The sequence below is a fragment of the Neovison vison genome, chromosome 8, assembly GCF_020171115.1.
Source record: "Neovison vison isolate M4711 chromosome 8, ASM_NN_V1, whole genome shotgun sequence".
NCBI classification, from domain to species: Eukaryota; Metazoa; Chordata; class Mammalia; order Carnivora; family Mustelidae; genus Neogale; species Neogale vison.
In genome coordinates this window covers 92479489-92501808 of record NC_058098.1, presented here as the reverse complement: position 1 = coordinate 92501808, position 22320 = coordinate 92479489, and the positions used below count along the sequence as shown (strand labels likewise).

The 22320-nt window shown below is 55.2% G+C and overlaps 1 protein-coding gene across 20 annotated transcripts in view; it reads right to left on the bottom strand.

Annotated features, from left to right (window-relative positions):
• Positions 1-22320, bottom strand: part of DYSF (dysferlin) — a 204696-nt gene that overhangs the window by 82941 nt on the left and 99435 nt on the right. For all 20 annotated transcript variants that reach the window (XM_044261346.1, XM_044261353.1, XM_044261350.1 and 17 more), the window contains 8 exons: positions 22183-22314; positions 21928-22094; positions 20984-21098; positions 20595-20700; positions 20175-20317; positions 18355-18528; positions 3834-3927; positions 3276-3353 (listed from right to left, as the gene is read on the bottom strand). In XM_044261346.1, the coding sequence (XP_044117281.1) occupies positions 3276-3353; positions 3834-3927; positions 18355-18528; positions 20175-20317; positions 20595-20700; positions 20984-21098; positions 21928-22094; positions 22183-22314 (1009 nt within the window). The remainder of the gene's footprint in view (positions 1-3275; positions 3354-3833; positions 3928-18354; positions 18529-20174; positions 20318-20594; positions 20701-20983; positions 21099-21927; positions 22095-22182; positions 22315-22320) is intronic.

Below are 22320 nucleotides of genomic sequence, written 5' to 3'. Positions count from 1 at the left end.
CCCGAAGCAAGGGCTCCCCAGTCCCACCCAAGACAGAGTCTGGATTGGGACATAAAACTAAAACACTGGTCCCCACCGAGGTGACCTCCGCTGTGAGACCCCACTGAGGCCTGCCCTTGAGTAATAGCTCTCGGGATCACCCGCCTGGCACACACCTTTGATCTCCCAGGAACCATGAGGCCAACAAAGAGGGCACAGGACCTTCTGTTGTCTTAACAGATTCTGCACTCTGGTAAATTAATAACTTAGCTTTTGGTCTACTCACCATCTCTCATTTGCTTGGCAAACCACGGCAGGCAGGCCTCCTGAGCCCCCTGGCCTGTGAGGCCCTCCAAGGGGAATTCCTGATTCCCCCAGCCTAAGGGCCATCTTCTGATACGTCATGACCTCACAACAGAGCGTCTCACGGGTTGTCCGTCTTAATGGGACCTCTGCTCACCAGGCAGGGGCAGCCCCAACCCAATGTCAAAGAGAAGTCATTGGAATTAAGCATCATTTTATGATTCTAAATGCCTAGCTGCTACACAGACCACGCATCCTCATAGCCACGAACCACAAATGTCCTTCCAAAGTCTGGAGAATTGAGGCTGACTGTATATTGAAACCCCATCGGAGGCAGAACCCTCAGGTGGCCCAGACAGAACATCTCCACAAGCCTCCCTTTCCTGCCTGAGTTTAATATTATTCAACAAGTGTTTCCCAGGCAGTTCCTGTGTCCCCACCCCACCACCCACCCACCCAAACCCACGGCCAGAGAGAAAGAAGCAGACACAGACACAGCCCCAGCACAGCTTGGGGCCCCGGGAGCCCACCACTGCAGGAAAGACCCAGGGCATCACAGGTCAGAGTCAAAGGAGCACCTTCTGGAAGAGAGCCGTCTCTGCCTCAGACACTCAGCAGACAGGCTGGAGGATGATACCAGCAACAGACGCCACGCTAGACCCTTCCCTGGCCCCAGACAGTCCGGATTCACACATGAGTTTCCTCCAAGAAGTGCCAGCCGGTGGCCACGCACAGCCTTCGGCCGCCAGCCACCCCAGGGTCAGTGCCAGGGGAGAAATTGCTTTGGTTTAGGGTTTGGGAGTGAAAATAAACACTCTGGGTTTTATAGGTTCACCCATGTTGGCTGCTGTTTTCCTTTCCAGCAGCTGGTCAATCAGGCCTTTCATTCAGAAGCCAGCAGCCTCTGAGGAAGCCCTGGGCAGTGCCCTCAAAGCTCAAGGGATGTTTATTTGGGGGAGGGGGTGGGGCTGGGATGGAAAGTGTGACATCTCCCACAAGCCAGCGCCTGGCTGACCCTGCCTGTGGTCCCCCGGGGTGCGTGCCACCTCCCAGCATGGGTTTCTTGGGAGGGCCTCCATCCCTGCAGTGTCCTAGGCCAGCCTGGCCCAAGGACAACAACAGGAGGACAAAGGCCCCCCGCAGTCCTCGCCCCACCCCCACACATGCCTGCTGCCTGCACCCCTGTCTCTCATGCCCTGCTAAGGAGGAAGAAAGGCTGTGGCTGAGTTCATCTCTCTTCTCTCAGCGTACATTCCAATGGGCAGCGAGTATTCTGGCAGGTGCCCAGCAAGGTCCAGGTGCACACGTCTGCCCCTCCCCCACCAACTGCAGCATGTGGGTTTTGCATATGCTTTTCAGAAGGTGCTGTCGGGACCTGGGGACCCAAAGCCCAGAGGAGAAATTGCTCCATCTACCATGTACCTGGCTGCCCAGGGCTGGAAAAAAGGTCACTGGGAAGAGAGAATGTGGGGAACCCCAGCTGCTAGGGTGAGGCATGAGGGTGGTCCCCCTTCTGGGGGAGGAGCAGGGCCCAGCCGAAGAGAAGCAAGTGACTGTGAGCTATAGGGCCATCCTATAGTGAACAGAAGGTCACTGTCACAGAAGAATTCACTTCTACTCAAGGAAGTAGCAAGCACTTGGAGGATGGTAGGTCATTTGTCAGCTATTTGATCTCAAGCAATTTAGTTAAGCTACCTGCGTCTCTGTCTCCTCACCTGTAAAATGGGAACATGAAGCCCCTAGCTCACAGGAGAGACATAAGGGTCACGTGCACTGAGACCAGTAAAATGCCAGGGCTCACAGTGAGCGCTCAGTCAATGTCCGTTCTTCAGGTACCAAGTGCAGGTTCAAGGATAATACAAAGAGCCTTCCTGGAGGAGTTCACAGTCATAGTGGGAAAGAGAGACAGCAAATGATCTAGGTGGCAGTCAGGGCTGTGAGAGGCATTAGTGGGGCGCCGGCCTCGTGTCAAGGAAGGAGCAACCATTTGGGCTTGGGACAGCGTCAGAGGACCTGAGCTAGGTCTTGAGGAATGAGTAAGAGTTTGCTGGGTTAAAAATTGGGAGGGAATGGATTCTAGGCAGAGAGAGCATGGAGTAGAAAGGCCAGGAAGAGCTCCACAAAGGTTGACAAAAGTTGGTGAGACCAGAGCTAGTCTTAGAGGCCAACTAGGGAACAATGCAACTGCACGCTCCACAGGAGTCCGATCCACAAAAATCCCCAGCTGTCTCCCAGTGTCTACACTGGAAATCAGAGGAGTGACATGACCAGATCTGTCTGAGGCAGGGTGGAAGGTGAGGGAGGTCAGGAGATGAGAAGGGGTGAGGCCAGTTCCTGGGAACATCTCCAAGAGAGATTCAGAAGCCAGAATCCACGAGACTGGAGGACGGATGGTTTCCAAACTGACAGGCAACAGACATGTGCTAGTGCAACACCAGAACCAAGGTCGGCAAAGAGGGGAGGCCTGGATCAGGGAAGGAGGCCACAAGGAGTTCAGTTTGGATAGGATGAACTGAGGAGCCAGTGATGGAGGCATCCTGGGGGAGACACCTAAAACATGGCTAGACACGTGGAGCTCCTATGAACTGAAGGCCTGGAAGCTTCTCCAACATGGGTGGTCCATGGAGCCAGGGAAGGTGAGGGCACCCCAGTGCCCAGAGAAGAGGACACACAGACAGACTGTCAAGACCATCAGACTTAGAGGCCTGGGAAGCCCCTCAAGTAGGAGCAGGAAGAGTAGAAAGAGGCTGCAGGAGACCCTGGAGACAGAAGTAGCCTAGGGTCAGAGCCAGAGGGGCTCTCAGAAGGAAGTGATGGTCAACAAACCCAGCAGAAGGGTCAAGCAGGCCACCAGACAACCAACCCAGTGACCCCAGCAAAATGAGCCACCTCCACAAATCCCACAAACAGCCCCAGCTCCCCCACACTGGAGAAGCCCTGTTGGCTCAGCTCCCGGCTCTCAGCCCCTGGTCTCTGATTCCCTTCCCACCTACCAGAAAAGGAGTCCTTGTCCATCGAGGGCAGGTCCCGGGCCTGGTACATATAGCAGCGTAGGTGGTAGCGGTTCCCATCTGTACCAAGGAGGAAACAGAGATGCCAAGTGAGCAGCTAGGAGCGGCTGAGAGCAGCGGCTGGGGTGAGGGGAGTCTCCCGCAGGAAGGGCCACAGATGAAGGGTGTGAGCCATGGAAATGACACATGTCACATGTCACGCTCTGTGGGAGTGAGCCGCTCACAGGATCAGAGCAGACCGTGGCTCCTGAGTGTCGTGTCCTGGGGCCTGGTGAGAGCTGGGGAGAAGGGGATGGAGGAGAAGCCAAATAAATGATAGGGGCAGCCAGAATGCACAGGGCCTTGAACGCCCGAACTCAGGCACGCCACACGCAGCAGGACATGCACGTGTGTGAATGTGCATGCACCTACACACCCCCACCAAAGACACACACCCACCACAAAGCACCTAGACTCGATTCTCCTAGCCCCCATACAAAAATGCATGAGGCTACACACCTGTCGACCTCACCCTGCTAGACACCACCAAGTATCACTTACAATCAAAGATGCAGGAAATCGTGGGTCTGTTCACGCCGAAGCTCAGGGTGGACACGGACATGGAATCGTCACTCCTGTCATCTACCACGCCGCCCTGGAGACACAGAGCTGGTCGTGACCAATCCTGACCTCAGAGCTAGGGGGAGTCATTTGCCCAAATCAGGAGACCTCTAGACAACACTCCTCAGCTGCTGAGAGCTGGGCCATTGGCCTCTGATTTTACTCTAGGGTACCACATCCTCCTACAGCCTCCCAGACTCCACTGTCAAGTCCACAGGGAAACTGTTCTCCCTCTCTGGTGGAGACCGGACATGCCAGAATGGGATATGGAGTGATTCTGGCCCAAGAGGTTAGGGTCTGATAGAAGGAAGGATTCTAGGGCAGAGAATCCAATGGGGATTTTCCCACTGGGACGAGTTAAGAGAAGCCAAATTGGGGGACCTCTGTTCACTCCCTGCACATCTGGACACTGGGTCCTAGCTCTGGGGGAGGCTGTGCTATGTCATCACCACCTCTCACCCGCTCGCACTAAGCTGAGGGCAAAAGAGGACACAGGCTGTGGCCAGGACAGGGACATGAGCAAGAGGCAGGGCCCGTAAGCACTCAGGCTCAGAGGCCAGTCTACCAGTGTATGGCTCACAAGACTAGCCAGTCAGTCCTCTCGCTTTGTCCTCATTCGCACTGCTGAGCCGTACACCAGCCTCCTTGGACCACGTGCCTACCGCCCAGGTGTATCCAGACCCAGCTCGGGCACAGTGTGGCCCCTCTCTGGCATCTTGCATGATTTGGGGGACTTCAGGGACCCAGCATGGATCAAGGCCCCCACAAGAACAGGAAATGTACTGGTTACTCCATAGCCCAGCCTCCAGATTTGGCTTTCTTGGCAAGCCCACCAGCATCCTATGGCCCAGAGCCCAGCAGAGGGATGGGGAAAGCTGGACAGTGTTCCCATGCTGTCCACTCTCTCTGCAGCCTCTCCAAGAGATTTCTCCAGGTCCCTCGCCTCTCTCTTCCCAACCATCACCTGCCCCACTCTCTTGCCCTATTCCTGTTCCCAACACACAAGCACACACACCCTTGTGTGTGAACAGAAACTCTGGGCTCACCACCAATGGCCTGTTAATCTGGCCCAGGCCCACACAGGGTGGCCGTTTGCCAGGAATTTCCACCCTGCCACCTGGCCACAGCCATCTCCCAGGAACCCTCTCTCCAAAGAGAAGACACATGGCCACTTCCACATGGTCCTCTCCAAGTCACACCCACTCTCAGGGCCCAGTCCTAGACCCCTCATTGGAGAAGTCCCCCTTAAAGCCTGCCTTCCCACTTCTGATCTGCCCACACCCAGAGCCAGAACCAGCACTGTTATCCAGAGCCCAAAACCTTCATGGGTCCTCAGTATTGAAGGATCCTGATCAGACCTCAGGTGACCTACGCCGTTTTCCCATTCAACACCAGGGCTTCCCTCCCCCAAACCCAGCGCTAAGCATTAGGCAGGCCATGCCCCTTGAAGCTGGCCAAGACTCACACCTGCTCCATCACAAGCTCTTTCTCTTCCCTAGCCGGAATTGCCTTTGACTATCCCAAACCCCTCCATCTTCAGGGCATCTTAGGACACCAAGGGAAAGCCTGCCCTGGTCACTCTAGGTCAACATAAAAATGCATCCTAACATATGCCAGGTCTTCCTCTGCTCCCTTCCTGCAAAAGGGACCCTAAGACACACATGCAGGAAAGACGGGTCCATCTACTCTTCCAGAGGTCTCAGCGAGGTCCAGCTTCAACCAGGAAGTCTATGGCACCCACCACAGGACACCCCCCCTCAAAGACCCCCTTGTTTTGATCATAACTTCAACACAAGCTCTAGAACCAGATTCCAGGGGCTCCAATTCCGGTCCTGCTATGTATTGGCTGTGTGACTTTGGGCAGCTTGCTTAACCTCTCTGAATCATGTCCGTAAATTTGGAATAATTCTACAGTATCTATCTCAGAAAGTTGCTGTGATTATTAAGGAGATACACTGTGTGTTCTTAGCACAACTCCTGGCACATAATAAATGCTCAATAAGTGTTTGTTAGTAATGATCTTATGAAACAAATAAGGCACAGTGGGTTAGAGGCTGGGTAGGGCATAAACTGTAAATCTCGCAACTATTCTCAGGGGTGGTATTCATATACCTCATATTTGTTCAAAATTATTCCAGAAGCTGGAAAAGTGGACATTTCAGGAGCCACAGCCCTGGGCAGAAATCAAAAGCAATCAATCAAGCAATCAGTCTCTCAACACACACATACACACACATGCACACACGATAAAGCAGGATAACAGGGAGGGTGTCATACTACAGACAAGGAAAGACCCTGAAGAGGATCCTCTCTCCTGAGCAGGTGCGGACCCCAGGCATCCTGGGTTCCCCCCAGAAAAAGCATTTGGCCCCACAATGCTGCACTGGCATCCCGCCAGAGCCCACACCACATCCAGCAGCTAACGGCTCCCAGTTTCAGGATCTACAAGGCCGCACATAGGGCTGGACCTGGGGGGCCCTGCAGGCCACCCCAGGCGAGAGGCACAGGACGCCAAGGAAAGCAGATCAGAACACTGGAAACGGGGCTTGGCCAACCCCCCCCCCCATATAACCACCCGTAGCACATGCAGCCCAATGCACCTTGGTGGGAGGGCAGGGGTTCCGGCTAAAGGCAGGGTGGAAGGCCTGGGACCCGGTGGCCCTGCCATCTCAGCCTGCCAACATGCTCGTGCCCCCCACGAGTTGGGTGCTAAGGTGAGTGAAGGGAAGAGATTGCCTCTGCCTCCCACGGCCCCCATAATGCCTTCGCCCCCTCCTAGCACCTGTGGAGACCTCCGTGGTTGCTGAAGGCTGCCAGCGCACTTCCCGAACACTCACCTCACATCTCCTCCAGATGGCCCCCACCCCAGCTGCCTCCCAGAAGCGCCACTCCCACTAGAACTCCTCGGTCTGGGACTTTGGCAGCAATTTCTGGGTCTCTGTCCAAGGGCAGTCTGCCCTCCTGTGATCAGAAAAGGTGTCCCCCCTCCCTGGGATCTCCACAAAGGCAGGCACCATGTGTCTCAGACCTAGCTCAGTGTTTGGCCCACGGCGGGCCCTGGCCCTCAGAAACAATGTCCTTCAGAGGGAGGAACCAGTATCCCCTTGGGGAAGGCCCCTCACACTGCCTGGGCTTTTCCACCTGTCCTGCCCCCAGAATGGGGGGTCCACAGGACCCTCCACACTGCCCCCAGTCCCCAACCTGCACCCTCAAGTATGGACTTGCCTCCTCCTTCCCTTCTCCCCCAGCTCAAAATGACAGATGGTGATCGCTGAGAAGAAGCTGGGAGAACCAGGAACCAGGCTGAGGGACACCCACTAAGTTCAGTCCCTCCCAGCAGAGCCCCAGCCCCGCAGTCACTCTGGTTCCCAGCCTGGGCAGAATTCTACCCACACCTCTGGCTGATGTCTCTCCATCCTCCGACCCACTGGCCTTCACAGGGGAGGCTGGGCTCTGCACACACCCTCTTCAGACCCTGTGAGCAGACAGGGAGGCCAGCTCTCCCTCCCAGCCCAGCCGCGGCCTCTGAATTGAGTCTCCAGCAGTCTGGACCACCCCCAAACACCCCCATCCCTGATGACTTTCATGCTCAAACCAGCTGAAATCTTCTAGGGACCCTTTCTTGCCCCCAGGGCTTTCTTGCCCCCACATTGGTCTCTCTACCCTCTTCTTTTCCTTCTTTTTCCTAGGTGTCTAGACTCATCCTCGAGGTCCCCAGGGGCTTCTGCAGTGCCCTGAACCCCCTCTTACCACATCTAGCACCCCTCTCACTGTTGACTTATCTGTGCCCTCCCACTGAGGGCTCTGGGAGATTTCTGTCATAGGCCCAGCTCCCCTCACCCACAGCAGGTGCTCAGTACACATCTGGAGAGCAGATAAATGAAAGAAGGAGGTCACCTCAGGAGACAGCAACAGCGTGAGCTATGGCTACAGCTCATGAAGGAGGCCAGCCTGTCACCCAGGTCAGGGGATCAGTCTGTCTGATAACAGGAAACCCCATGTCACACTTCCTTTATCCTGAGGTACATTTCGGTTTTCAAGTGTAGACATGCAAGGCTCACACACCAGAATTTCTTTCTAGGCAAACAATGAAGCCATATGAAAACTTGATTTGGGAGCCTCTGGGAGGCACCTCCTTCCTGTCTTGTGCTTTGCTGGATGTTTAGCAGCATTCCTGGTCTCGACCCATTAGATCCCCAGGAGTTCCTGCCCCTTCAGTTGTGACCACCAAAAATATCTTCAGACATCATCAAATGTCACTTGAGGGACAGAGTGGGGGGTATAGGAACTGCCCCCTGTGGAGACCCCCTGGTGAAAATCTAACACAATTGGGCACCCCCCTCCCACCCTTGGCAGGTTCCTAGCATTTAAGCAACACTCAGTAAATGGTGCTAGTGGTGTCCTTTTCAATCTTACAACTCTCCAGTCTCATGCTAAAATAATACTTTCCTCCCTTTAATCTCTTGTTTCTTTAAATCTGGAATCCGTCACCATCTCTCTGCCTCAGGGCCTTTGCACAAGCTGTTCTTGCCCCCTAGAATGCCCTTCCAGGTGAGCTAAGTTGAGCTCTTGTCTCAGCTCAGTCACCACTGAGGCCTGGATACTGCTGTGGCTGCCATCCCTTCAACAGCAGCCCCCACTTAGCCTCTCCTAGCTCTCTCCTGCATCCATCCTTCCACGTGTACAGGCAAGGCACATACGCTCCCCTATCCTCTGCACCCAGCCCAGCATCAGGCACTTAGCAGTTATCCAGTGAAGATTTGTCACAGAAAATGAATCACCAGCATTCCTGCCCTGAGCCATGTGGGCAGCGATCAGACCTCAGGTCTCAGGGGAAAGGTTAGGAAAATGCACATCAGACCGCACCCTCTTTCAGTAAGCTGTTACTACAGAAAGAACAAGGGATAGGGGTTCACACACACACACACACACACACACACACACACACACACTGCGGGGACATGTCTGGGGTGGAACAGAATGGGCTGTACCCTCAGAAGGTCCCACTCAGGAAAGCTTCCTAGAGGAGGGAAAGAGAAGAATGTTGGCATAAGGGGAGCAGCAGAGTGCTGGGCGCCTGAGCCCCCAGAGCTCAGGGGAAGACTCAGCAAAAGGGGCAAATTTGGGGCACAGCAAACTAGGAGAGGAAGGCCAGCTTGCTTCTGCTCTTGCTCGGAGTCCTGGGCAGAGAGAGCCAGGCCGCAGTGGCAGCTGAAGCCTCGCTTTCTGTCCACCCACTCTCTCCCCACCCCACTCCATACACTCGCTCTTCCCCAGCCCCAGCAGGCCCCGGGCATTGGGTTTCCCACAGCCACATTCCTGCCTCGATAGCTCATGCCTATGCGACTCCCAGACTGTGGTCTGTGGCCACACACTCCATCCTGGGGCTAGCTATGTAAGGGATCCTGCTGCTCGCCCAGGGGACTGGGCAGCATCCAACCCACCATGGCCCGGCTGGCGGCCGCGGCTCCCGAGAAGAACCTGAGCTGAGGAGTGCAAGGAACCCTCTCCCTCCCAGAGAGTGCAGGGCTGCGCCTGGGGTCCCCAGAACCAGGGGCCAAACCCACCTTGTCTGCTAAGGACTCCTGCCCCAGGACCTTGGTGTGGCCCCCACACCAGGAGGAGGTGGGCAGTTTCCGGGAAAACACGCTGCTTAAGAAGGGGACCCCACGGCCACCTAAATTGGATCCAAGACCAAGCACTAGACCGCTAGCATGTCTGAAATTCCTCCTGTCCGGCTGTTTGTCGGTCACACACACACACCTCCTCCCTCTGGCAGGGGTGTGACGCCTCATCCGTACAGGCCTGGAGGCAGGACGGAGAACAAAGGGGCAAGACCAGTGGTGGATGAAGCAAAAAGACAGGTTGAGCAGAGGGTCCCCCGGGCTGAGAAGGCAGAGGACAAAGCCCCCATCAGCCACGCCGTGATGGTCAGGAAGGAAGCAACAGAGTTCTGGGGATAGCTCAGGGGGCTACCGGGATGCCCTCTGTCCCATCAGAATCAAGCAGGTGGGTTTTGGGGACCAGCCACCCTCCTGGCTTCCGAGGAGAGCTCAGTGCCAGTACCTGATGGACCAAGAGAGCACAGGTGACAGAGCTGTTGGGAAGAATGTTACTACGGGACCCTTATCTCTTATGTAAACAGGACCAGAGGACCACCCCCCCAACCCAGAGCAGTAAGTACTGGAGCTGACCTGCCAGGCTCCGAAGAGCAAATTCGTAAGTTTTCAGGTGTATTGCAAGGCAGCTGTTAAACATAGCCATCTGCAATAATTAAGTCCTATAAACTTATAACCACAGAAATTTAAAACAGAGGTGATGAGGCGCCTGGGTGGCTCAATCTGTTATGCGTCTGACTCACGATTTCGACTCCAGTCATGATGCTGGGGTCCTGGGATCAAGCCCCGCATTGGGCTCTGTGCTGGGTGCAGCACCTGCTTGGGATTCTGTCTCTTTCTCCCTCACCCTCTGCCCTTCCCCCACCCTCTAAAATAAATAAATAAATCTTTTTTCGAAAAGGTAATAAATCCTCGAGCTCATCACTTCCTAATTATTTTACGACTTTTGACTATTGTTCCGCTCCTGAGGTTACGTACAGCTCACGGATCCGTGGGCTGGAAATGCTACAGAACCAGCCGCCCCCTGCTCCCTGGTCGACTCCTCCCATCTCCACTCTCGGGGATGTCACGCTGCTAGCTTGCAACCGGCCACGGCGGGGACATTTACACCACGGAAACCAGCAAATACGACAAACCCACACTGGGTTTGGTTTCTTTTTTTCTTTCTGGAGAGCCAGTTATTGAACGCTGACCAGCACGCCCTAGGCTGAGCTGCCAGGACCTCTTCTCACTGCTGGCTTTGCTGCGACAACCAGGTAACAGCCACCTCAGGTAATATGCTATCGACCCCGAACAACCCCACCACTATCCGTAGCCGTTTTCTCAGTGCTCATGGGAGGAAACACTACCAGAATCCTTATGGCTTGCCTTCTCTGTACCTCCATTTGCTAATCTGTAAAACAGGAGTAGTAATAAACCCCATCTCCTAGGACTGCTGGGGCATTAAAGAAGATAATACACAAATGGGGCAGAGGTAATGCCTTGCACCACAAGCACATGCTCGAGGATGACTGGTAGATGCGGCTCAGAGTGAGCCTGAGAGTGAATCTGTTCACCTTTGCAGGGTCTGTGGTCTCTTCTGCAACTCCTCAGCTGCCCCCAGAAAGGGACAGCAGCCACAGAATGCAAACACAAATGAGCCTGGTCACGCACCACCAAAGCCCCATCTACACAAAACGGCTAAGGACAGACGAGGCTCGTACGCTGTGGCTTGCCGACCCCTGCTCTGGAAGGGGGTGTTATTGTTTTTGCTCTGTTATCAGCTCCATCATGAAAGTGAAGAAACAGGGGCCTGGAGAGGTCAATGCCTTCCCTAGGGTCACATAACAAAATTAACTGGCAGAGCCAGGGGCAGGGGAAGGGGTGTCCCCCAGCAACCCCTCCGGGCTCTTCCCGGCTTCAGCTTCCACAACAGGACTCAGCACCTGAGTGGGACTCCGGGGCGGGACAGGGCTGAGCGCCAAGTTGTAGCCTTGGGGAGCCCAGGACCCACGTCACTGCCCTGGCCGCCCAGCCTCAGCTTCCAGGGAAACCCCACACAGGCTAGAGGGCCAGGACGAAGGAGGAGAACACTTTAAAAGATGGAATTTGGGAACACAGACCTCCCTTCCTAATCAGGGCTGATTGCAGCCTTAAGTAGAATAGCAGGCAAGGGTGCAACCCCGTTTAATTTACAGCTGGAGCCGAGGCTTGGAAGCAGCTGCAAAAATCCTTGCACAACTACGGGCCAGCCCCCCAGGAGCTCGGGGATGGAATCAGGAAACCTAGAGAATCCACAGTGCCACGTGTGGGCTGGTGCAGGCGTCTGTGTGTACATGAGTGTGTGTGCGCACACGTGTCCCTCTAGACTTCCATGTACCCAAATGAGGGGTTGCAGAGAATGTTCAAGCAGGTTCTGCCCCACGCCAAAATGCCTCAGTAATTAAGATGACTGTGCATCCCCCTTTGTCTGGGACAGCCCCAGCTTACGCCCGTTTCCCACCATGAATAGGACAATAAGTTGTCACCCTAACCATTGGGGATGCAGATCCCAGTGCATGTACAGTGACACACACGGGGGCCCCACTGCATCTGCCCGTCTGTGACATGCCTTCCTCTGCACCCATGTCCACCGGGGGGCTGGCACTTTGTCTCAGGTACATAGACATACCGTTGGCCCCTCCAGACTTCAGTGTCCAAATCCGGAGTCAGAAAGATCCTGGGGTCCACCAATTTAAAGGAATTACCCAAATGGTCTTCCCATGGGGGGCAGCAAGAGGGCCAGGGAGACCCCTGCTTGAGAGGCCAGCCCGTCTTCAGTTATCTCCCGCTTGCACAAAACCAGGTCTAGAACAGGTGCTCAATTAGCATGTTCAAGAAACAGAATCAATGGAGACATGGAATCACTTCCCCAGTCTATGCAGACCAAGTGGGGATTTGGGTTACTTAATGAGGCCAAACCCTCTCACTTCCCAGATGCTGCCCTTGGTCCAAGTGCCCACTCTGGGACCTAGGCCCGGGTACCCTGCCTAGAGCAGGGCTTCATCCAGGTGCAGAAACGGGCCCTCCCCTCCTCCCCCATATCTCACTGCCTTTTCTGGCAGCTCAGATCCCAAATTACTCCTCTCTAGCACCAGCTTCTCCCTGCCTGAAGCCCCTTTCTGCACTTCCAACTCCCAGCTGCCCATGTCTGCCCATCCTCAGGCCTGTCCCCGTAGAGCCTCTCCACTTCAGGTCAGGACTCAGACATCAGACAACCAACAGGAGGCCTCTTGGGGTGGGAATCACAATGTCAGCCCCTCTCTACCTGCCCCACTGCTCCAAGGAAGCCAAGCCACATGGCTACACAGGAAAAGTGGTGCCAACAGCCGAGGAGTCCAGCCAGCTGCCCGGGACCCTCTCTAGGACCCTCACTTGAGGACCTGATGGGAATGCCCTGATGGGAATATGAACTTGGGAACAGAGGACAGAGGAGCCCATTGTAAGGCCTTCATTCTAGAACTGACTCACATTATGTGTCTGGGCAAACCCCTTCTCAGGGCTCAGTTTCTTCTGGAGTAATACTAGGGGCTCAGAGTTGTTCCAGAACAGCACTGCCCGACAGAACTTTCTGCAATGGTGAAAGCATTCTATAGCTTCACGGTCCAATATGGTAACCATGAGCATGGTGTGGCTACTGAGTGCTTGGAATGTGGTTGGTGGGACTGAGGAACAAAATGGTTTATTTTAATTACTTTAAATGTAAATTGAAATAGTCTCAAGCAGCTAGTAGTTACCATGTTAGACAATGCAGTTCTGGAAACTCAGTCTCTCCAACTGTAAAATGGGTATAATAATAGAACCCAGTCTTCTGGGGTCACGGTGAGGATAAAATGAGACCACGTACAGAGAGCTTTCAGCCCAATCTCCGGCCATGGTAAGATGGGTTTCAGTAATTCTTATTCTCTTTGGGATCCCAAATTCCCTTGAGAACTGAAGAAAACCACAGACTTTAGGCCAGAATTTACACATCACAAACACACATGCCCACGGGCACATACACACATATCCCACATGTGCACACCTCGTACTCCTTCATACACACGTGCACATACAAATCACACACACGGGCCTGTGGCACACATACTGTGTGTGTGCACACATCAGACATACTTGCGTACACGGATCACACCCGCACACCCACAGCTACACCTCCAGTTTCAAGGGGATCCAAAGCCAGGTGGGGAGTGCCTTTCAAACATGAAAGTTCCTTCCAGCTCTAAAAATCTCCAAGGCTCCAAGCACACGCTGCCGAGTCTCCGTCTCCTTCTCTCCTGCCCAGGCTCAAGCATCTCAGAAAAAAAACCCTTCCTAACACTCAGGGCCAAGCACAGAGGCAGGGCTCTGGAAAAAAATCCTTGTGCGTGGAGGGCAGGCCCAGGGCAAGGGCGACAGGATGGATTCTGTGAGCTCATCCCAGCAGCCGTCACCAGAGTTCCCAGAGAGGCTGGTGGCGTCGGAAAGGGGTGCCTGGGTGGGAGCCGGCGGCGGCGGCAGCAAGGGGTGTGGGGCGAGGAGAGGGAGGCTGGAAGGAACGCGCTATAATAGCAGCTTTGTGCTCTGCTTCCCGGCTCCCTGGGAACGCCAGGAAGATTATGAAACCGGTGTCTTTGGGAATGCCAGGATATTAGCTGGAAAAAGAATAATACGAAAATAAAATAATGCTCGGGATGGAGACAGCAGACGATTAGCAGACGGAGCCAGGGCCTCCCGCTCCACGGAGGGAGCCAGGCTTGGCCCCAGCAGAAGGTTTCAGGGAAAGACTGCCCGTGCTAATGAGCAGACGGGGCCTGCCTTCCAGCAAGATGTCTTCAGGAGGGAAACTGGCAGGCAGGGCGCAGCCTGCCGGTGGACCTGTGGGCCGGGAGAGGGATGGGAGGAGGCAAGGGGGCACCAGGGGCCTGGTCCTCAAGCCCAGACATCCCGAAATGTCAGGTTACCAGAAAGACCACCTGGCCACCTTCCACGGTGCTTCCCTGGACTCCTTCAATGTCTGCCTCCCAGAGTCCTCCCCCAGGACGTCTCCCTCATCAGACACCATCATTCTGGAATGACTCCGATTCTACCCTCCAGGACCTCAAAGATGCAGATCTTGTTGAGTTCATTTGTGTTCACATGGGATTACCTCTTGTCCTAATCAGACAACAGTTCCCTGTACGCCAGGCCTCCACCATCAGATCAGGGGATCGTTAGAAGTAAAGATCACTGTTGTCTCACCAGGGAGCAAGGAGAACACGTCATCCTTTCCTGCTCCCCTCTTGGGGACCCTGACCACACCTTCCCCTGGTCATGGGTATGCCCTGCCTCTCTGAGAAAGGCATCCAAGTGGGGGAGCAGGTCGATGTGACCAACTCCCCCTCATCTTTGTGATGTCCGACATGCTTCACATCCTCACCCTTCAAAGATGGTCCTTGGACTGGCAGAATTAGCGTCACCTGAGTCCTCTTAGAAATGCAGACTCCCAGATTCACCCAGACACAGAACCCTGAGTAGGCATTTTAACAAGACCCCCTCCCCCGACACCACATCACTCCTATGTTCACTCAGCCTGAGAAGCACTTCCTTACGTGCTTCCCTCACAATGTCACAGCTCCCCTCACAATGACTCTAGGACGCAGATGGGTTAACAGAGTTGCAGAAGGGGTAAGCGACCTGTCCACAGCTATGAAGCACAGCCAGCAGAATTCAGACCAGACCTTCTCCACTCAGAAACCTTGCCTATCCCACCATCCTCCAGCCAAGACAATCAGCAGACATCAGTGACCAATGGGCAAGGCCAGCCCCCGAGACAGCAGCAAGGTCCAGGCACCCAGAGAACCCTACCATCTGTTCCCAAGATGCAGACATTAGTCCCAGTGCCTTTCTGGGCCATCAGTACCTCCTAGGACAAAGGACAGCAGATGTGGGGACAGGAGCACATCTAGGTGACTGTGAAGGAGAGGGTGTGCACATGTGTGTGTGTTTTTAATGTGTGTGCATGTGTGCGTGCGCATGTGTTGGTGCTGATGGAGGTTGGATTCACTGGAGCAGACTGGTCCAGATAGTTACTGTCCAACAGGACCATGGCCCTGTCCAAATGCTGGCCACACCTAAAGGCTTTCCCAAACTATGTCCTCCTGATGCAGATCTGTGGGATGAAGTCTCTCCAACCACTGTCTGCCTCTGGTTCTCTGTGTCAGCCAAGCTCCCCCAGGACTCCTAGGGCTTCACTATGTTGGTTTCTACTATCACAGGCGAGGCCCATCTGCTTCTCCATCAACCACCTCCCCACGTCTGTGGACTTGACATTGGATTTCAGTGCTCCCTCACAACACTTTCTCCCACATAAAGAATAAACGGATTGGTTTCTCTGTTTCTGGGAAGTGCCCCCCTTCATTCTCCAAGTCACCGAGCCATGAAAGCTTGGCAGTGGGTCCCCAGCCTTGCTCATCTTCTTCCCCCAGATCCTGGCCAGCCCCAGAACCCATCCGCACTGCCGTCCATGTGTCTCTGGCTTCCTCCGGCCTCGCATCCTCTCTCCCACGGCCCTGGCCTCCCTGCCCTGGGCGGCCTGGCAAGCAGCGACCAGATCCGCCTTCTTCACACAGCACTCAACCATGTGTCAGACTTGCCAGGGCCAACCATGAACTCATTGCGGCCCCAGGCCCACCCCGCCCGCCCTGCGGCCCAGGGATGGGAGAAGCCCTACCACGCACCCAGCAGAGCCTGTGAGCCCATCTGACGCTCCCCAAACTCTGCCACTGTACTCCCCTCTACCCTGGCCCCCAGCTCCCACCCCAGATGGTTACCTCATCCCAGACCACTAACCAAGACTCCAGGGAGTTTCCCAATGGTCTCCACTCTTCCACCCAACCAGCTTCCACAGCTACTTGACTAAAGGCCCTGAACCCTGGCTCTGACCAGAGCACTCCTCTGCTCAACAATCCACACCAGCTCCCAATATATTGCCCAATGAACAGAGTCCTGAGCCACCATCAGTAGCTCTTTGCCCAGCACTGTTTGTGGGTTTTTTGGTTTTTGTTTTTTTGTTTTTTTTCCTTTCCGGATATTCTCCTCCCCATTCTGATGGTGCTGTCAACTACCAAAAAGGGGCATGACCTGGAGTGACCAATCAGAACATTCCACTCCTCACGCTCGGGCTGGCATGGGCACATGACCATGAGAGCCAGTCAGTCACACCCAAGGCTGTCACAGCATTATGGAGAAAACAGCGCTCTCCTCTCTGTGGTCTCCAGCTGTGAGGGAAGCAGAAGATGCCAAGTGGGCTGTGCTGTTTTACCCAGAAGGCTTTGCTGACTGTAAAGTTGATGTCAGTGCCATCTTTGTTACCACCCAGAGAGAGCCAGTGTGAGAACGAGGCCAAGACAGTTCCCAGCTCCAGCTCTCCTGTCCGTCTGAGGCCTTAAACTCCTTTTCTCTCTGGAGCCCATTTCACTGAGTTTCTGCTCCTTAGGGTTTCTACTCAGGCTTCTCAGACCTTGACTCTGAACTCTGCCAAGGCCTTTATTCCCCCATCCCTCAGCTGGAGCCGCAAGACCACCCCTAGGCCCTGCCCTGTGCCCAAGCCAGGCCCTTTCTGACAGGACAAAGGGAGTCAATGCATGCCACCTCTGCCCCACAAGACCTTAGCTGAGGCTGCTGCAGCGGGGGCAGCAGTTTCCTCCCACCCAGACTGAGCACAAGCTCAGCAACCCGGAGCTCTGCTCTCTCCTTCCAGCCCCCTCACAACTTGGCCCCAAGACATCTTCAGACATCTGAGATTATCCGGTCCCCGGAGGGCTTCCTCTCCAACACTGCCACCCCAGAGCTGGCCCACTATCAAGGCCTAAGGGATGGAACCCCCTCACCTCGGGCCACCACCAATCTCAACTACCTTCCCCGTATCCATCCTGTTGGCTCCTAGGCCTGCCTTCTGTGTTCCCTGGCTCAGGGCAAAGCCCCACCACTTCTCTCTCCGACCAAGTCCTCATGTACATTCACACACAGAAACACACACACAACTGGTGCGTATAGACATACTCAGGTCCCATCAGCTATTGAAGCTTGTGGGACTTGCTCTCTGAGTCACAGCCCAAAGCCCCAGAGCCTGGGCAGTCCTCCCTGGATTTCAGAGGAAGGACCTCATGCTGGGCATCTCCTCCCACCTTCAGGAATCTCCAGACCAAAACAGGCTGGAGAATGGCCCTACTCAGACTGTCCAGGATGGGCCTGCTCATCTTCGGGGGTAACACATCAGCCAGACCGTGGTACCCTGGAGATGACCCCAATTTTACTGGCCCCTGAAAGTGTACTCTAGCAGTACACTGGTAGGACCACCAGCCTGAGGTTTAGTTTCTGAGGTACATCTCTCTCCCAGAATCTCAGGGATGCCATGAGACGGCTTCTGTCCAACCAAGGAGGACTCCCATCCAACCAAGAACATTCAGGAGTCATTAGACCTCTCTGGCTGCTTCTGGGGGCTAGGTCAAAGCCTCTCAGACCCACCCCATTGGCAGCCAGCTTCTTTGAGAAGAACCAGGTCCCTTGGCTCCAGTCAGAGGGCAGACCTGTGACATCGGTCTGACCAAGACTCTCTCTGTCTGCTCCCATCTTGACTACACAAAGCAGCAGCACATCTCCTGGTGCCAGGAGTGGGGCTGTTTTACGATAGGAGGACACCCAGATGGTCAGCCACTTTCCCCATGGGCAACCGCAAAGGAACTGAAGCCAGGGTGACCAGCCAGTGTTCCATCCCAAGTCCCATCTTGGGGGCTCCCGCTCCAGAGTGAACAGCCCCGGGGAAGCAAGCTGCACCTCACTGACCCACCACAGGCCCAGGGACATACCAGAGCCCCCTCAAGGGCAAACACAGCCGCAGGGCCCGTCTTCTCCAGCGGTTCCATGCGGCGGCGCCAGCGGCGGCGGCGGAACGCATCTGTCTTGCGGTACTCCAGGTGAAATTTCCAGCCGAAGAGTGAGGCATACTCCCAGCCCTCACCCTCCGCTTCCGCCTGCCTGTGCTGCGTGGGGAGAACAGGATAGACTCAGGCACTGCTTGGCGGCCCCATGGGGAGACCTTGAGCTGGGCTCCTGCAGCGCCTCTCCCCTCTCCAGCCTGCCCTCCAGGATTCCCCACCCACTCCACACCAGCACCCTCCAGATGGGAACAGCTGGGAAGGCCACCTGGAGGAGGGGGCCTCCGAAGAGCTTCTGCAAAGACAAGAGTCCGAGTCAGAAAATCAGGAGGGAAAAGGTTCCCTGGGCTGCGGGAATCCGAGGAGCCAGAGAGGGCAGGTAGACTAAAGCAGCAAGGAAAACCCTCGGCTTTGGGTTTGTTTGTTTACTTGGATTACGGGTGGATTTCATGAATCCAAGGTTTTCTTGTCATTTCCTTTTTCTTCTTCACATCCCAGCTTATAAAAATAGAAGTGGGTCAATGAAGATTTCTGTTTCCCGACTCCAGCTGTTTCTCCCTGAGGCTAGGCCTAGGTCAGCTGTGGAGGGTCCCCTCCCCACTGCCGCATTTCCTCTAGGAGACCCTTTCCTAGGCGTAGAGGGAGGCCTGGAATCCCCTTTCTATCCAGCTGATGACCTGACACTGTCCTCAGGTGCCCCTAGCACTCCAGCCATGAACTAAGCAACAGGAGCCAGTTCTGGAGGGCAGCTGCCTCCCTCTCCAGGAAGGATGTTGGGGGTGATGGAGCGGATGAGGCCCCCTGCCTGACAAGGCTGGCCTCCATCCCCTGGGTTCCCCTACAGGGAGAGTGGAGTCTGTCCGGTTAATGTTGCCCTAAAACCTTGCTTCTGTCTGGACCCAGTGACATCTCTCTCTAGATTCTCTGTGCCCAGAAAGAAAGGAAGAAATCTAGTCATGCCAAAGGCTATTCCTGGATTGAGGGAGGCCTGGTTCTTGGGCCACAACTCAAATGTATGCTTAAGAAAGAAGAGGAGGACACAAGAGGGACCAGGAAGGCAGGCACCGAGACTGTGCAGGACATGGGTCTCTGGGGGTCTTCAAGAGTGGGTGCATCATTGTGTTCACTCCTACGTGCCCACTCCACGCCTCTGTCCTGGGGGTATCTGGGCGCACCCGTGAACATGTGGGCTCGCACCAACGTACACCGTGGCAACCATAGCCAATGACACAACTGAGGGCATACAGACCCCAGCCCCTCGCCTCCAGGTGAGGACAAGTCTCTGGTGCCCCAGGGTGCACCCCTCTCCACACCACAGCTCACGCCAGAACCAACTTGGCCTGAGCCTGCATCCTGGCTCCAAGCCCCCCGAGTGCCAGCTTCAGGAAGCTCCATGCAGCCAAACCCCTGTCTCAGACTCCAGGCCACAGACCCCATCTCTGCAGGTCTTGGTGCCTTCCGGGTCTGATGTGTGATCCCAAGTACTATCTCCTTGCACAGTCATGGACGCCCGGGGCTTTTCTGTACGTGAGCACCTGGCATGGACTGGTATGACCTGCACTGGTGCTGTGACCTGTGAGCAGCTGGCATGGCCTGGGCGTCATCCATGAGCATCTCGAGGGAACCCATGTGCCTTATACGTGTCCTGAGCACCCACCCATGTGTCTGCGCACACAGGCATGCACATGTGCCCAGCAGGTCTCCCCCAGCCAGGGCCTCCCCCACACCCCCACACCATCTGCTGGACTCACCCGCTTCAGGGCCTCCATCTGGCTGAGGTCCCTCCTGCGCAGGCGGACCCAGCGTCGCCGCCGGTGTGTGTAGTACATCTTCTCGGCAGGAACCCAATGCTTCGGCTTCCGATCAGGGGGGATGGTGATACTGTACTCCCAGCCTGGAGGAAGGGCTCCTGTCGGTCACTGCCTGGCCACCCCCCGCATCCTTGAAGAAGCTATCTCTCCCTCCGAGACACGGTCACAGCTCATAAGGGACCACTGACTTAATCTGACTTATTCTGCAGTCATAGGTGAAGGCTAATCCAGGAAGTCCCCCAGAGGAAGAAGCCCAGTGAAGGCAAGTGCCCCACGGCATGAGGCCTTGCACTCAGGTGTCCCCAGCATGCCTCTTGAGCTTCCTGGGGTGGGTCTCACCAGGCCCCATGTGCTGCCCACCTTGCTCATCAACGGCCCGATTGAGGTCTGTGGACCACTCTTCATCTTCCCACTTCCAGCCCAGTGGGCACTCAATGTCATCCTTGGGAAGCACCTTCTCCCCATTCTAGAGTGACACAGGCAAGCGTCAGCAGAGACAGACGTCATCAGGGCAGCAAAAGAGATGCAATTTGATAACACACATCCTTGAAGCCCCAGGTGGGACCCCAGATCAGCGTCCTTCCCTCCCTGGACCTCATACCATCTCTCTGGAAACCAGAGCGTGAAGATGGGGACATGGGAGCAGGAGAGAAAACATCCTACCTCCTCCGAGCCAATGGGTCCCTCCTGAGCCCAGGTCCAGGACCCCAGGAAATCAAAGTCCACCTATCACTGGGGCAACCACTCACCACATCTGTGTAGTTGTCGCTCATATAGATCCACTGGCCTCCAGGGAGCCGGGTCTGGTTCTCAAACACCTCCTCCACGAAACTCAGGTGGCCCGCATCGGTGTCATGGAGCAGCCTGGGGGGAGGGTCAGAAGCTCTGCTGAAGAGATCCCTCTACCCACTCCAGCAGAGCAGTCCTGGGGCCTCGGCCAAGCCTCCTGCCTCAGCCTTATCCCACCAACAACAAAAGGGTAGAAAGGAGAGGGAAAAGGGGCAGAGAGTCAAGGCAGATAAAGCAAAAGGACACCCAGGGGGTCCTAAACATACTCCCAGACAGAAAAACATGCCGGCACCCAAGATACAGAAGAGAAAGACACCAAAAAGAGAAAGGGAACCAAAGAAACCAAAAGCCTGATGGGTCGTTGATGCTCAACAGGTAGACAGTTGTTGAAAGGTAAAGTGTGATCAAGCTGTACACTTAAGATTTGTGGACTTAGTATAATATATGCTATGCTTCAATTTAAATGAAGAAAAGCAAAGAACCCCAGGTATTGAACATCAACCAAACAGGAAAGAAAGGAGAGGAGAAAGGGGTGGGGACAGTTTTAGGGCAGGATGGCCTTGTTCTGAGAAGCATAGAGAGAGCGGAGGCTCCTCGGGCATGGGAAGGGTTAACACAGGGAGGAGGAACCAGGCTGTGGCCTCTGGGAGAAGAAGGTTGCAAAGAAGGGATGCAAAGTCAAACAGAGGCCAACTAGTTCAATAGTAAAGGACTTTCCCATTGTTGGAGCCTTTCCAGAAACAATGGCGCCTAGCAAGCCCCCAGCCCTGGAAGAGTTCAGGTGGGAGCCCCTGTGTCCAGCTTACAGGCAAGAGGAGCAAGCAGAAACGTTAAAAGGACTGTGGCCTTTCAGAGAAGGGACCGGGGCAGAAGGGGACCCCCATCCTCCCTGTCCCTGACTCACGTCTTCTCTGGACACACGAACCAGTCTCCAGCCCAGGTCCAGCCAGCTGAGGGGCGGAAGCTATCCTTGGGGAGCTTGATCTTGCCCGTGACATCAGAAAACTTGGGGTAGGTGAGGCCTGTCGTGCCCCAGTTCCCAACGAGGGCCAGTTTGGTCTGGTTCTCATACTGGGGAGCAAATGATAAAGAGAAGTAAGTGGGGCCCAGAGCAGCTTGGGGGCAGCAGGCAGGCAAGTGCAGGCTGGCAGGCACTCACGGTTTCAGCAAAGACAGACAGCTTCCCCTCAGCAAACTGGTTGAACTCCTTCTCATCCACAGAAAGCCCAAACCAGAGCTTCACCCGTATCTGCACCGGCATCCGGGCTCCGGGCACCCCCTCCATGGGGTACTGAGT